This window comes from Calidris pugnax, unplaced genomic scaffold (assembly GCF_001431845.1).
Source record: "Calidris pugnax isolate Ruff unplaced genomic scaffold, ASM143184v1 scaffold225, whole genome shotgun sequence".
In the NCBI taxonomy this organism is placed as follows: domain Eukaryota; kingdom Metazoa; phylum Chordata; class Aves; order Charadriiformes; family Scolopacidae; genus Calidris; species Calidris pugnax.
Genome location: NW_015091072.1, coordinates 100,203 through 116,317, shown reverse-complemented (window position 1 = coordinate 116,317; position 16,115 = coordinate 100,203). Strand labels below are relative to the sequence as shown.

The 16,115-nt window shown below is 46.1% G+C and overlaps 1 protein-coding gene across 1 annotated transcript; it reads right to left on the bottom strand.

The window, feature by feature from the left end:
- Positions 1 to 178: 178 nt before the first annotated feature.
- LPCAT3 (lysophosphatidylcholine acyltransferase 3) lies at positions 179 to 16,109 on the bottom strand. The gene is made up of 13 exons (XM_014957253.1): positions 15,957 to 16,109; positions 6,610 to 6,717; positions 6,380 to 6,486; positions 6,132 to 6,225; positions 5,968 to 6,005; positions 4,732 to 4,910; positions 3,716 to 3,824; positions 2,926 to 3,012; positions 2,434 to 2,600; positions 1,650 to 1,797; positions 951 to 1,109; positions 703 to 829; positions 179 to 560 (listed from the first exon to the last, which is right to left on the bottom strand). The coding sequence occupies exons 1-12, from the start codon at positions 16,051 to 16,053 to the stop codon at positions 713 to 715; spliced, it is 1,410 nt and encodes a 469-aa protein (XP_014812739.1). The 5' UTR covers positions 16,054 to 16,109; the 3' UTR covers positions 179 to 560; positions 703 to 712.
- Between the last annotated feature and the right edge of the window lie 6 nt (positions 16,110 to 16,115).

Genomic DNA, 16,115 nt, shown 5'->3' with positions numbered 1-16,115 from the left:
GATCCCTTTATAGCAGGGACTCAGCCCAAATTTGTCACGGAACCGAAATTGTTGGCTGTGCCCCGCTCGCCCCGCAGCTGAAGTTAATCCTGTGGAAATCACCTCGCTGGGTGGCGTGGGACGAGTTCACGCTCCCACACCAAGGCACCACGCAAGAGGAAAGGAGCTGAAGCCGATATGAAAAAAGACCAGGAGCAATTTTTATCTTGGATGACAAACGTAGAAAAGTCAGAAGGTGGCTCCAATCCAATACAGTGCCTGCGTTTGAGTTTGTTTGTTTGTTTTTGTTTTTTTTTTATACAATCGTCTGATATCGGCAGAGACAAGAGTGTCCACTGGAGGGCGGCAGAGAGATAAGGCAACATACAGAAGGTGGAGGCTCGGGAAGGAGGCTTCCTCCCTTCCCCTCCCTTCGGGTCTCGGACCCTGGGGCTTTTTCTCTTTTTTTCCCCCCTCCTCGCGTTGAAAAAAAAGTCATACTTCAACACAGCAAACTTGGCAGGTGATGCTTTGCTTCCGGAGTGTTAAATCGACTCCTACAAATGCACAGGTGGTACAATCTGAAAAAGAGAAAAGTGCTAGAGTTGGGTTTGGGTTGGTTTTCAGGTTTGCCTTTCCCCTCCAGATGTAACGTTGCTGCCCCCACTTCACCTCCTAGTCCCACTGTGGGACTCTCTCCACGTGGAGAGAGTACAGCCTTACCTTTTGGCTCTTATTCTGCTTTTTTTAGCTTTTCTTTTCGTGGCACAATTAATCTGCGAATGTAAGGCAACACGAATAATAAGGTGAAGAACAACACGTGGCCGAGGAAATAAACAGACCTGTACACCTGTAAAGAGAAGCACAGGGTTAGGGATCAGCGAGCAGCTTTGAGCCAAGAACATCTGAGAACAGGATGGAGGGGACAGGGTTGGTGGCATGTGGGTTGGCTGGTTGTGGCCACTAAATACCTTCATCCATTTGTCCCAGGTGAAAAGGCAAAATGGCACCAGAGAGTAACCCATGAACATCCAGTGGATAGCCTGCTGCAGCACATAGAAGATGGGCTGCAAGACAGTGATGGAGGCCAAAGTGTTCAGGGGAGGACTATCCCGAACAAGGTTGATGACCTAATTTAAAAGAAAAAACAAAACAACAGAATTCTCCTCAGTTGGTTGTCCTCTGGCAATATACGCAGGCTCTGGGGCCAAAGCATCTATCCAGCTGCATAAAATGAATTTTAGTAAGCAGTTAGCCTAAAAAATTAGTTAAGTGCCCCATCCTGCTCAATGCTTTAATTAAGAAAAATAAGTTTAAATATGGAACATTGTTCTGTCAGTACTGGGAGACTGAGCAGAGGCATTCAGCTCATGTGCTTGGCCTCCGGGCCTTTCCAGTTGCCAAGCACTTCAGTTGCCCTCTGCTCATATGCCAAGTTCTCCACTTTTCTTCCCGTCAGCCTCTGCAGTAAATTTAAGGCTTGCCCATGCAGAAGCCAAGCAACCTACTGGACTCTCGAGAACAGAATGGTATCATGTTTGAGCACCAATTCCAAAGCTGAGCAGCTATTTTTTGGTATTTAATCTGAGCAAAGCCTGCAGCGTAGCTGTTTCCAGACTTGTGGGGAAACGCCGGCCACCCCACTCCTGGTTAAGTCAGACAAAGCGCACCTGTCTTTCAACGATGACTATAAGCAACTCCATCTGAAAGCACACCAGGTAGCCAGAGTGCAGCCCGTGCCAAATGGCCAGGAAGAACAGGGCCAGTGCCTGTGACAGCAGTTTGTTACCCAGGAACTTCAGACGCTTGAAGATGTAGCTAGAGCAGAAAAGAAACAAACTAAGTGCTTCTGGTTTATTTGTCTGTCCTCCCCTCTCCGTGTCAGAGGCGCGGGGACCATATGCCTTTGCAGATGGTGGTGACACCCCTGTGGTGACAGAAGCAGCGAGACAGCTCCCCTTTACCAGGGACCTCAGCCCTTGTCTTAAAGAAATCCCAGCTAACGGGGAGAAGTGGCTCATCCAGCAACCAAGGGATTTTACAATTCAGTTGTGTGTCCCAGCAAGTGCTGAACCAAAACCTGGTTGGGTCATTGCAGAAGGAGCATCAAGAGGGGTGACACAGGGACCAAAGCTGATGGAGCAGTTCTGCATCTGTTTGAGCAGGCAGGCCGAAGGGCTCCCTCTGAGTCCCCTTCTAGCCCCTGCCCTCCTGCTGCCATCAGCTTCTTGCCTGTATTAATGAATTGCCCTTTTAGATTGAACTAAAAGATCTGTCTGACCCAGTGACCTGTTTCAGATGGGACAGCAGCGAAACACGAGAGAAAGAAAGAGTGTAAGAACTGAGAACTGGCAGATTGTTCCTCCCCTGCTCCCTCTCAGCCCAGGATCTCGGTTCTGCCGACACCACGGACGTTACTGACGCGCGACAGAAGGGGAATTTTGTCCTGCTCACCGGGCCACCCAAGCATTGGTGTTGATGTTGAAAGAAGCAATGGTCCCTGTGAACAAAGGTGTTGTCTCGTACAGCCAGACCTTCATGTTGGCACAGGCATCCCACAAGGGCTTTCCATTCTCGTCCTTCCCATTGTACCCCAGACCAACAAGGATGCAGACACCTTCCTAGGGGAAAAGATTCACAAGAAAGATGAGAGGAAAACATTGCCCTCTTAGGTTTTTTTGGGGGGAAAGGCAGAGCTTGGGAAGCTCTGACTCTCGCCGTGTTGAGCGGAAAGAACCACTGCAGGTGGAACAAATGGATTGAAAACTGCCTTCTTTTTAGCTAGCTAGACTTTGCTATCTTAAAGCAAGCTCAACTGACCTGCATTGATTTCCAGAAATTTGGATTATTTCCATTTGGCACCAAGTCCAAGAACATGCTAAGTAGCTGCAATGCTGCTACCTTTGTTCATGTGCCTTTGGTTTCTGGAACTACACGTAGACTCACCGTAACGAGCCAGCAGGTTACGTATTTGTAGAGTATAATTTTCCCCCAGATCAATATGTAACCACAGCGGAACCAGAAGGGCTTCTTCTGCAGAGATAAGAGTGAAATACAATAAAAATTAAAAAACCAGAGTTGAGTGGCAATAATGAGACAAGGTAGATGAGATCTCATCACTGTCTTTCATTTTAATCTGATGTCTGTGTTGAGACTCCTACGTGGACTGGAGTGCCAGGCTATTGGCTTATGCAAATTTACACATCATATCAAAATATTTGGCTACGCTGAAATAGGTACTTTGGGAAGACCCTGGGGATTAGCATAACCATTGTGAAAGTTACACCCTCATTTATTAATAGTGGCACAGAAACATTGATAATCTGCAGGTAGGAGTTACTTGCTAAGAGTTTTCTAAGAACCCCAAAGATCCTGGCAAGCCTTGCAAGTTACTCTAGTTCTTCGCATGTAATGGTTAAACAGAAGGTCATTAAAAGGTCACAATATACATCTGTTAGGTTTCCAAAACCAACAATAGCTTCTAAGATTAATTCTCTATTTGTAAAAGTTTTCATTTGGATCAATTCAGCTTAACGCATTCCTGCCCTGCATCAAACGGAATCCACAGGACAGGCAGTTCTGGAAAGGCTTATCACTAGTTGCTGACTTATCTTTTTTTTTTTTAAATTGAGGCAAAACTGAAAAAAAAATAAAAAATAATCCACTCTTGCAAATCCAGTGCCCTCCAGAGAAGTGGAATTCTTCCACACCCGAGAACTGTCAAATGAATACGTACCATATAATCATCCGAGATGAGGTATTCATCAGAGATGTACAGGCTGGAGAAGGTATAGGTCACTAGAAACAAGAGACCCAAACTCAGGCGCTTGAGAGCAGGCACAAAACTGAGAAAGAAAAATATGGAGGTCAAAGAAAAGCCTTGGAAAGACACGGCCAAACTCATAATTTTAAAAACAGAAGTGGAGAAGAGGAGGTAGGGGAGATAGCGATAGGGAGCCACCACCATGTTCCACTGCAGCAGATGCCTCTGTTTGGAAGCTGGGATGCTGACATTGCCAGGTTGGGACCGAGTCTGTGCTAAAGATGGCAAATGGTTGTTGACGTTCGTGCCCTGGAACAATGCTAGGACATTAACCAGAGCAACTGGTTATAACCAACTTTTGAGACTGCCTTGTCTTATAAATCACTTTTGGTCACTATTGCTGGGTCCAGAGGAACCACTGATGGTCCTTTGTTGGAGTGACCAAGTGCGCATTGACACTGACCTTCTTCTGAGGCGCTGCTGGTGGCAGAGACACACTGTTTTGCACAATGGCAGCACAGGATTCAAAAGACTGGTCATCCCCTGTCAATAGAGGTGGCTGAGAGAAGTCCATATCTTGAGATTGTCCTTCCTGGGTTTTCAGAGCAGCACAGTGCCATGGTGGAGACAAGAGCTCTGCTGTCCCTGTGGGAGGCTCAGGATGTACTGCATCCAATTTTGGAGTCCTCCGCACAAGAGGGACATAGCCATGATTAAGTAAGTCCAGAGGAGGGCCATGAAGATGATCAGAGGGCTGGAGCACCTCTCCTATGAGGACAGGCTTTGAGCAACCTGGTCTGGTGGGAGGTGTCCCTGCCCATGGCAGGGGGGTTGGAACTGGATGATCTTTAAGGTCCCTTCCAACCCAAACCATTCTATGATTTTTACTTTAGGGTCCAGGTAAGAAGGTGCTCTGCTGCAGGGAACATGTGGAGGATTCAGCATTCTGGGATCTTAGGAAGGCGAGGAGCTAAGCGGCTTTTTATTACCTATTGGGTCTCTGGCCTTGAACGTCAGTCATCTCTCCCCTTGCCAGTTTCTGATAGTCTGTCATGGAGAACTGAGGCCCCACCATGAAGGCACCATAGAAATAGGAGAATCCTGAGACCTCCAGCAAGGTAGGAACTCCCCGGACAGCAAATCGCCGCTGCTCAGGGCTCAGGAACTCCTGCACCAAAGGGAGTGGCATTAACATCATCCCAGGGGATCTCATACTAGCTCTGGATGTTGTGCTCTCAGCCCACCTCCTTAATGCTCTCAGCTCTTGCTCTCCATGTACATGGAACTTGCCACTTTGTACTTCATGTCCAGTCCTCTTCCCAGCCCCTCTCTACCTCCACCCCCTCTAAATAACAACAAGATCCAGCGGTTGAGACCACAGATCTCTATTCTGAAATAAGCTCAAAACATGGAAGGGATCTGTTGACATGCATCCCCAACAGCATGGTTAAAGCACCATATCTGACCTCTACCAGTCCCTGACTGGAGTCACATGTACTCTCCCAAGACCTTATCGCCCTACAATTCCTACTTCTTGACGCAAGAATTCATTGTCTTGAAATCCTTGAAACTTCAGCTTAGGATGTTTCAGCTCATCTGTGTGTTCTTGCTGTCAGCAGTGACTCCATGGGTGCTACAGATTGGGTCAGGCCCCAAACAGGAGATGGGAAACACAGATACTAGAAGAAGGATTAAGAGTCTATAGCAAGTGTTCTGTCCTTTCCCACACACTGTGATGCCTGAGCTCTCTCGCTGTTTCTGCTGCTCTAAAAACAGGGCCCTAACAAATGGTAAAGGGCAACCATTCAGAAGACTAAACAAAGGAATGGAAGATGAGAACTGAGATCCAGTGCTGGTGGTCTGCAAGTTAAAGGTACACTACCCACAAGACACAAAGCACTAGGGACTGGGAATCTGAAGCAACAGATTTGGGGCAAGGATTTGGTAGGGAATTTGGGAGAGCGTAGAATAATATTCTGACATGATTGAAACACCCGTTGTCCATCTCCAATCACTACCGTCTCTGTTCGAAATGATTTCTTTCCACCCCATTATTCAGTGCCCTCAGACATTCACAGATGCTCCCTTCTCAACTATGGCTTTTACCAAACAACGAATGCAGCTTGCTGACTCACATCCTTTGAACTTGATTTTCTGACCTCTAGCTCACCGGAATGATATGGAAGAGGGGAGGAGGAATAAAGGAGAAATGGTGTCTTACTCACCGGATCTTTTCCTCCATCATAGTAATCGATGGCCAGACCTAGAGGTGAGAAACAATTATTTGAAGCCCTGTGATGGGCTGGTTGGGCTGCACAAGCAGCCCTCTCCTTCCTGAGGCACGGCTTGGCAGAGTGGGAGAGACAGATAGTAAGGAGGTGTCACTCACCAATCAACTTGAGTGTCAAGACACAGTGTGGCATTGTCCACTTGATGTCATAATGCTCTGTGGCTGTGAAGTAATATCCAGCCATAAGGTATGTCTGAAAGAAACCATTGTTTGGGTTATTCAAACTAATTCATCCAGCTGTTTTTTGATCTGTCTCCACTTTTCCACCCACGGTTACTACTGGGAAGCGCAAAACTGAACAGAGGACTCCTTTCTACAAACCGACGCAGTAAGAAGGAGAGTTTTACCATCTGAAAGAAGAACGTGGTGAAGACGGCAGTGATTGTGCGACCCATTAGTCTCAGGATGAGGAACTGGATTAGGACACATATCAGGGAATGAAAGAACTGCGTCCCTGTGGAGGAGGGAAAGAGAGAGAGAGAGAGATTAAGTAGAAATGACACTTTCCCATTGTAGGTCCTCCCAAACCGCAGCACGCCCTGGGGCAGGCAGCTCTCTCTTCCCAAACTCATCTTACCAAAATTGAAGTAAGCAATTGAGAGTCCTGTGAACACGTTGTAGAGATGAATGAGGTAGGCCTCCTTCTGGAAGAGGAAATAGCGCTGGAACAAGGCAAAAGGATATCCTGAGTAGAGGAGAAAAAAAAAAAAAAAAAAAAAAGATGAAAGAGTTGTAAATTAGTGTAGACAAGCATTTGTAATGGTCCAGATCATAGCTTTCTTGAACAGGTTATTAGGAACATGTACTTTACATAAATACATTATGGATAAGAGGAAATGGCCTCAAGCGGCACCAGGGAAGGTTCAGATTGGATATTAGAAAAAATTTCTACATTGAAAGGGTTATCAAGCACTGGAACAGGCTTCCCAGGGGAGTGGTGGAATGATCATCCCTGGAGGTATTTAAAAGACGTGGTGCTTAGTGACATGGTCTAGTGGTGGCTTTTGTCAGTGTTAGGTTGATGGTTGGACTCGATCATCTGAAGGGTCCCTTCCAACCCAGATAATTCTATGATCATCAACACAGCACACACCAACAGTATACATTACTGAGACTGTATTTCCATCTCAGGAAATAGCTGCCAGATTAATTACTCTGAACATTATACAGAAGAAAATACTTTATCAGGAACATAATTACATCAAAGTTAACATTGAAGTGCAAGAAATTCCAGGATTACAGTTTCTCAATACATGAGATGGATAATGCTGAAATACATGAAACAGACTTTAGTCTCCAATTCATTTCCAAATTCTGTGACAAATACAGTGAACGTGGCAAGAAGCTAGATGAAAAAAAAAAAAAAGGGGGGGTGTGGGGTGTGAATTTTATGGTTAATACTATTACATTCTCCTAAAAAATTCAATCCCCGCTCCCTCCTCAATGAGTTCTTACATGATGCTGACCAGCTTTAATCCCAGAGTTCCTCAGGTGACCTCCAGTAGCATACTCTTTCTTTTCTAACTCTCCAACTTCAGATTTGCATCTGATTTGTGAACTACTGGGCACACAAAGCTGTAACTAAAGTCCACTGGGACTACGCACGTACTATTTTTGAAAAAAATCAGTCAGAAGCATTTCACATGGAGCAGCTAAGATAAGTAGAAGGAGTTTTTTTCCTTGCATTTTCTGCATGTTAGCTCCCAGTCTAATTTAGGAATGCTGCCAGATTATTCATCCGTGGCTCTAGTGAGAAGCAAACATTTGTGAAGCACTCTGGTAGTAGGGTGAGAAGTGCCACGCAGAAACCCATGAGTAAATTAAATTCTGCAGTCCAGGTGAGGTTCACATAGCATGCAAGAAATATTGCCACATATTTGACAGTAAATATATTATGTTTTAATACATATTGACACAAGAAGCCTCCATCTCATGAGTATGTGAAGTCTGTTCAGGCAATTAGTGTTTCTAAAGGCATGTGCACAATGTGCTGAATTGGGATAGCAGAAGCAACTTTCATTCCGGCATTTTGTAACTCGATTGCCTTATTTTCCAAGCTTGTGTTCTTTTATCCTGATTAAAAACAAAACAAAACAAAGAGGAAAAAAAAAAAAAGGAAATTCATCACATCCCACAATACTGGCACCCGCACTGCTTATTAGCCCAGTCGAAACCTGTAGCAGTGGATAGATTTCTGCTGCTTGCACTAATGGAGTAATAGTAGCAGTAGGTAGTCATGTTTTATACGGAGCGGTAATAAAAGGTGATGAAATGCACATTTTGCTGAGAAGCTTTTGATGGATGGAAGGTTTCCAATAAGCAAGGCCAAATCTAGTCACTACTGTGCAAGGAAATGAGAAACTCTTGTCGCGTTATACAAAATACATGTCTTGCAGCCTGTCACTGCTAATAGGGTGAGGCGTTTTAAAGTCCATTCCATCCTCCCTGATGCCTTAAGGGGGATTTCCAGAGTCTGGGACTTTTGGGGCTCCTTTCTAGATCCCAGACAGCAGCTCTCTCTACTGAGCCCAGGTGGGAACCTGCTGCTTCCACAGCTGCTCACCACTTCCTCAGCCTCTTGCCACCCCTCTTTTGGGTCTCCCCTGCCTCCTCCTTCCTGTTCCTTCCTCCTTTTGTGTCTTTTTTAGCCGGTTTCCATGCCACAGGCTGCCTTCTCGCTCTGAGTGGCCGGCCAGCCCCACATACCACAAGACCTTGGCCCGCAGAGCCTGGCAACCTCGCTCCTGCCCACTCATCCAGCTCCTTCTTCCCTGCTGCGGCTCCAAATTCCCCTGCAAAACATCTTACCTAAAACACCCTTTTATTTATTTATTTATTTACTTATTTTTACACAGTCACTTTTTCGTTACTCAGCACGCACTTCTCTCCCGTTGCTTCCCTGAGCACCAGCTGAGAGAAGAAGAGGGAATCGGCAAAGAGAGTTCATCACACAGGGCTCTCTGGGGATACAGGAGTATCTCAAAGAATCAGAGCAATTCACATGATTTATTAAAAAAAAAAAAAAAAAAAAAAAAAAAGCAGTATTGTCTCCCGGCCCTATACTCAGAAACATACAGACTAGGATTCTTTTTTTCTCTTACTAGGATTCTTCTCTCGCTTATCAATTTTCCTGCTGAATTTTAATAAGCGTATTAACGACTGACAGCAGCTTCGTGAAATGGAAAGCGGTAAAAAAAAATATATAAAGTGTCACCATCAGTTTAGATCAAAAGTTAAAACGCTGAGGTTCACCACGGAAAAATGTTTCCCCCTTTTGAGCAAAGGGGAGAAAGATCAGGTCAGAAATTTAGGCAAAGAGCAATTTATTGCTGTTCGTTGACACTTAGCGGTTTTAAAACCACATTTTCAAAGATTTCCCATTCTCTCAAAAATCAGTACAAGCTTGCAAAACATGACATTTTCATCGGGAAAAAAAAATATTAAAAAAAAAAATCTGTTTTTTGACTCCAGCCATTGCTGTAGACAGGATTAAATTAGGACTGAATACTATAACATTTCTCAAGTTTCTCAACGCCAGAAATTTTATCTATTTTCTCCCATCCCCAACTAGTGTTCAGGCTCCTCAGAAGACCTGTCTCTCTTGTCATACGTACTCCTTTTTAGCTCTATGCGGGAAATTGTATCACGGTTTGGGTGATGCTGCTCTGAAGGAGAAATAATTATGAGCCGTTGCAAACCGAGAGCCGCCCGTACATAGGATTTTAGAAAGCCAGAAATTTAAATCACAGTCTTGTGCTACACGAGCGCTGTTCCAGTTCAAAAGTCACGTCGTCAGCCTAAATTCCTCCCGTATCCACAGCCACTTGCTAGTACTCTGGACTGCAATTCAGTCACAGTTTTTTTGCTGCCAGGTAGTTTTCTCACTTTTACAACCGGGGCCAGTTCCACGTCGCAGATATAACTTTAACCCCCAAATGGCAGAGGATACTGCGTATCAGCAGCCGTTCTGCTGAGGCCAGTGGATTTTTAAGCACTCATAAACTACCTATTAAAATAAACCCGAGCTATTCCTACTGGTAATGATGGCAGTCCTCCCACCTCACCAGGGTGTTCTTGGAGCAGCCTGAATTAGCACAGCAAAAGCTGGAGAGCGGGTTGTGAAGTTATGGTTGCCTCCTGGCACGCTCGCTGTCACATCTGGAGAGGTCAGGGCTGCTTTGCCCTCACCCTTCAGGAACGACGGGGCTGGAGTCCACTTGGTTCCTCACTGCCCAGGGACGGCAGCTCCTGCCCTGCCAAACTTTCTGTCCCAGCTCCCTCGGGCAGAGGGGACCCCGGCAGGAAACCAGCTGTAAACACTCCAAAATACTCCAGGAGAAACCAGAAGGTGACCTCCCGATGCCAGGCAATTCTCCTTCTCCGTGCACCATGGAGTCAAAAAGCAGAGTTGATTTTTGCCTCTAGATAAGGCTTTTCCACAGCAGGGAATTAGCAATTGGTACAAAAGGGACGAAACAGCTGAGACACGCTGCTGGTGAGAAATTCCTCATATTTTTTTTTCCCCTTTTTTCTTTTTTCCCTTCACAGGCACAAGGGGATGATCTCTGGTTAAGAGAACCCTGGCACCACTGGAAGGAAAGGACAAAGCCGGCTTCCTCCCCACAGGCATTTGGGAGAGCCATGGACCACTGCAAAACACCCAACCTGTCCACCAATACAAGCATCCAATGGAGCAAAGGAAGCAAATAATCAAGAGGCTGGGTTAGGCAGGAGGAAAGTTCTACTAATTCCAAGCAAAAATAGCGCTGTCAAGTTTGCCACCTTCTGGAACGGGTGATTACGATGCCTGTCTTTTTCCAGAGATAAAGCTGCAAATAAGAACACCAGAAACATTCTTTTCATCTCTGCTCCCTTTATTCCTCCTTTTATTATGCGTTAGCTTCGTTTCATCTTCAAGAGAGCAGATCAGACTATTTTTCCTCTTCTCCCTTTTGCTGATCAGTTAACTCCACCTTTGTTAACATCTACCGGATCAATTGTCTCTGGTTTTTTTTTTTTTCTTTTTAGAATGCTAAAACTAAAAGGAAGGTGACAACAGGAAAAAGACACGTTAAAATATAAGCCTCACCTAATAATTTGACTGCAAAGATATTCCCTTTTTCTGTCTGTACTAGTGCAAAAGCCGCACATTTTGTTTAACACTGGGTGCATATACATGAATATTTTTAATTCAGCTCAGGATTTTTGAAGTCCACTCACAGTGCTTCAGTTTGCATAGCAGAACCCTCTCAAAGCAAGCGAACAGGACTCTCTTCAGCTGAAGCTGAACTGAAAACGCTCTCCAAAGGGTGCTCAGTCTGTCCAACCAGGCTGAAGTCAATCCAAAACAAACGCCCCAAACCCAGGTAGTGAGGACATCAGATACCGCATGCAAACTAGGCTGCTCTACAGATCTGCTCCTACTGTGCCATTTTACTTGCTAATGTAGACACAGCCTGGGTGCAACACTACACAGCTCTCTTTTATTATTATTTAAGGCATGAAATGTACTTGAAGTTAAGATTTTTAAAAAAGGCAGCACACGAGTGCTCTGGGACAGGGCTGGTTTTAGCACCTGTAACAGGATGGTCAGCTGCCTCTTACAACTTCTTCCACCTCTTACAACTTCTTCCACCTCTTACAACTTCTTCCACCTCTTACCCATTGAAACCAGTTGTTTGTCTCCCCTTCAGTAAGGTTCTTGCTTGGCTGACCAGCTGGACACTCGATTTGGGGTAACTCATCACCTATGGGTGACCACAGGGAGAATTTCACCAAGTCTAAAATTCTCCAGGATGCAGAGAACAGGAATAAGAGGACGTAAAACAAACCGTGAGAGGTAGAAGAGGAGGAGGTAAGACCACTTGCAAGCAAATCAGCTGGTTTCTGGCACCTATTCAGTAGGAACGAGTTAATTTCTGCAGGTCACTGTTCTGTCTGTAGACGAGGGAACACTTCCACAGTGCTTTTCCTGGCAGGTCTGGGCAGATCAGCAGGGTCATTTCTGGCTCAGGGCTCTAAACAGTATGTTGGCCCCTCTCCATATTACGCAGCAGAACATGTCAGGTAGCTTGCAAAGCTGCCCTGCAACAGTATGGCCAGATAAACGTCTTCAATTCTTTTGGGATCATACAGCCACACAAGAAATAAGATCAAGAAAATTTTTTAAATACAGTGCCTTGTGTATCCTGGCATACCACTTTGAGGGGTGATAGCAGGAGGGAAATCTGTCTCCCCTCATGGAAGGACAAGAAGCAGCAGCACAGAGTTTCTCCTGGGGAAACACTCAGCCCTGGACCTCCTGAAGAATGCAAGGTAGCCTTTGCAAGAGAGAGAGCGAATGCATATGTCTCAAAAGAGATTTTCATATGATTGACAGGCGTTAGTGTGCTAGACATACCAACATTTTTTAAATGATGGGGTCCAGAACTATGCTTTAAGCATTACTGCTGTTGATAATATCACCAAATTGCTTCAAAGGTCGTTTATGCAAATTTTCACGTATGGGAACTCGGAAACAAGTTTTTAATCTTGTACAATCTGAGTAATGGACTCTATTCTAGTTGTATGCTCTGCTGCAAAATTGCAGGATGTATAAAAGCTGTCTCTGACTGAAATACAAAGCTGTGACTAAAATCATCGTGTGTTCAGCAGTGTGCTGTTAAAATCTTCACTCATTCACTAAGAAAATGTGGTGCCCTCTAGGACTACTCCAATTTCTGTTCTTGGTCACTCTTCCTTCCTCCTTCTCTCATTCGCCCCTGTAATTAAATTTTTGTCAGTAGTGGCAGAATTGTAACAGTTTAAATGACCTCTTTTGGTTATTTCAGACCATGACTAAGTGAACACTCTTACTCAGAATCAAGACAGTCCATTCAGACTACTTTTTCAACAATAATTCACCTTTCTCCAGAAATTAATGTAAAAAATTAATGTAAATTGCAAAGTCCTTTTGCGATTCTTCCTCTTTTTTCAGAAGGTTATTTTTACAAGTTTCTGGTGATCTCCTGAAGGCTGAAACCCTAGAAACAGCTGTTGCAGTAGAACTGCACAGTGTTGATGGTGAACTGCATCACAGAGGGAGAAATAAGCAACCACGTTTTAACCCATTTTTGAACACAGGACCGTGCTTCATCCTCATGGTCTGGTTCTGAAACAATTCAGCAGTATCAGCTGCAGCCAACAAAAAACAATTTTCTTCCTGAATCTATGCAAACACCTGAAATGGAGGAAGTGAAGCAAAAGCCATACCTTGCTTGTCCTAATGCCATTTCAGCTTTTAGAAATGCCTTTCATCTATACCCCCATGCCATCCTAGGAAGTGGTCATCAGCGCTAGTTAGCTTCATCACCAACAGGCTCAAGGCTTTCAGTCACATTAAAAGGACTGCAAGCTAAGCTGCAATTAAACGAAAATTTCTTTTCACATTAGTGCTGGGTTAAGGAACTCTTCTCGCTCTGCTCTCAAGTTGCTCACAGTGGTGCTTGGCGCTTCCTTTTAATGTAATGGTATAATGCCTTACTACCCATCTATTAAGCAGGAAAGATGGAGTCAATCCCTTCTGCTTGAGTGGTTCGATCTACATGATGTGCAAGAGTACCAAAATAGAGGCGAGGCTGTTTTGCATGCCTTTAAGCCTTCTGTCTGAAGTTATGCCTTCAATTACATGTAATTAAGAGATGCAGAGCGAGGGAGAAAGGACAAGGAAACATGCAGCTCTATCCACCCTGTTTGGTATACATTTTAGGTATACAGGAGAAAGGTGCGAGTCCACAATCCCCAGATTTTTAATACAAATCATAAAGCTCTATTAAGACTTTACACAAAATAGACTACATCAGGAAGGGACACCGAGCCATCTCAGTGGCTCAGTGTCAACACTGTTCATGGAACATTTGTAACACCACGCATGGATCTCAGACCTGATGAATCTACCGACTGCAGTGGGCTTCTCTTCTTATCATTAAGATGATAATCATCTGCTGCTCCTTTCAAAGAAGTAAGTGGTTTTGCTCACCCATAGGACACCAAGCAGGAAACAGCCTTCCAATGTCACGTTCTAGATTATTGCTAGTAAGAAGGAACCCTGAGAGTAAGTTCAAGATGTATCCCTGGAGGTGTTCAAAAGACGGGTTGACATGGTCCTCAGGAATATCGTTTGGTGATTTTTTATTGCTTTTTTCTTTTTTTTTTTTGGTCAGAGTTAGGTTGATGGTTGGACTAGATGATCTTTAAGGTCCCTTCCAACCTAGACGACTCTATGATTCTATTCTATGATTCCATTCCACAAAGGCATCACTCTACTGGAGGTGTCTGCCTCCACACACGCTTTCTAACACCTTTTCTGCATCAGCACTTGTTAGACTAGTCCCTGGGCTGGTTGACTAACCTGGTAGTAAACTATCTGATATTTCTGGTTTAGGTTTCTGCCAAGCAAGTAAATTCAATCAGACCACAATTAAAGTATCAGAGACAGACGTGGGAGAAAGGAAAGCAGGACTTTTCCTGTTCAGCTGTGGAGAGATGCTAGATTAATTCACGCTGACTTATGTGCATGTCCTGTATATGTTTCCTATTACTTTTTTGTTTACAGAAGCAGCTTGGTTTAACTAACTTCTAAGTTAAGTTCAAAATGACAGTCAGTTCAATCCCCTGTATCTACCCTTGATGTGAAGAATGTTTTGGTTCAGTTTGACCTTACACATTGTAGATTAAATTAGGCAGAAACAAGTCCGGTCCAGACCACAGCTATGAAGTGACACAACTTTTCTTGTCTCCCTTTTAAAAAATTATACTTCTAGTTAGCCAAAGGAACTTTATTTTGACAGATGACACAGTAGCAGCTGTACCCCTTCAAATACACTTTTAGGTTCAGAGAAAGGCTTGTATTTCCCTTCTGCTAGGTGACTACACCACCAAAAGCTTTCAAACCCCTAAGTTTCACTGGGCATCTGCAGACATTTATGTAGACAGCATCCAGACATACATCTGAGTTAATATTTTGGGAGCTATAACCTCCTTCTCGATTGATAGCCCACCTTGTAACTCCACTCTAGCCCTGCCTTAACCATTTCACATGTGACTTATCCATCTCATGTTGAGATAAGCCTAAGGAGCGTGCGTTTCGCAACACGCTTCGCGTTGCAGGTGGAGCGCAACCACAACATCCCAGGTTCTTCTGGCCACTGAGCTGCCAGGCTTGGGCTCACCCTACCTGGTAGTCCCCGTGATGGCACGCCACTCCCGCATAGCTCCGTGATGGCTGCTGTTGGCACTAATAACAGTCCCTTGGCAGAGACCTCCCTACGCTCGCATGGGGTGACATCTCCCAGGGCTGGTGGAGATTCCAAAGCGTCCACCCCCTCCGGACACCTGCTCCTGGGGAATGCCACGGCAAAGGCGGCAGCGGGGCTATTCCCAACAAACTTCTGGTGGCCAAAGCACGGCCCAAGACACGGACATGACCCCAAAACGGGCTTGTTCCGCGCCCCACGGCCACTGGCTCCGCAGGTTTCCAAGCCCGGCTCTCCCCACGGCCCCTTACCGGGACCAAGCCCCCACCTCCCTGGCAGGGACACCCACCGCCTGGCCCGCCCCGCTGCGCGCTGGGCTCCACCGGGAGAGCCGGAGGGTGGCCCGGGGTGCCCACCCCGGCAGCTCCCGGGCTCAGGCCACCCTCCGCCGCCCGTGCCGTGCCGGGGCGGGGCCGGTGTCAGCGTTGGGGGGGGGGGCTCTCCCGCCGGCTCAGCGCCCACACGTGGCCTGGCACGGCGGCGCTGACACAGGTGCGGCTCCCTCACCGGTAAGGCGCTGCCCGGCCCCGGTATGGCCCGACCCAGCGGCGGGGTGTCCCGGCCCCACAGCGGGCGCTACGCCCTGCCCGGGGCGCCAGACCCGTCACCCTCCCGCCGCGCCCTCCCTTACCCATCAGGATGGAGAGGATGAGGCGCAGCGCCTGCTCTGACGAGCCCAGGGCCTCGGCCAGCTGGGCCAGGCCCCAGCCGGACCCCGCCACCGCCATCTTCTCCACACCGGCCGCCCTCGCCGGCCGGTCGCTCCTCGAACCCGGCAGCGGCACCAGCC

Coding starts and splice junctions, on each gene's coding strand:
- LPCAT3 (XM_014957253.1), bottom strand. CDS start 16,053: ATGGCGGTGGCGGGGTCCGGCTGGGGCCTGGCCCAGCTGGCCGAGGCC. Junction 6,226..6,379: donor CCACGTTCTTCTTTCAGATG/GTAAAACTCTCC, acceptor GGTTTCTTTCAG/ACATACCTTATGGCTGGATA. Junction 4,911..5,967: donor ATGATGGAGGAAAAGATCCG/GTGAGTAAGACA, acceptor CCTTTGGTGCAG/GAGTTCCTGAGCCCTGAGCA.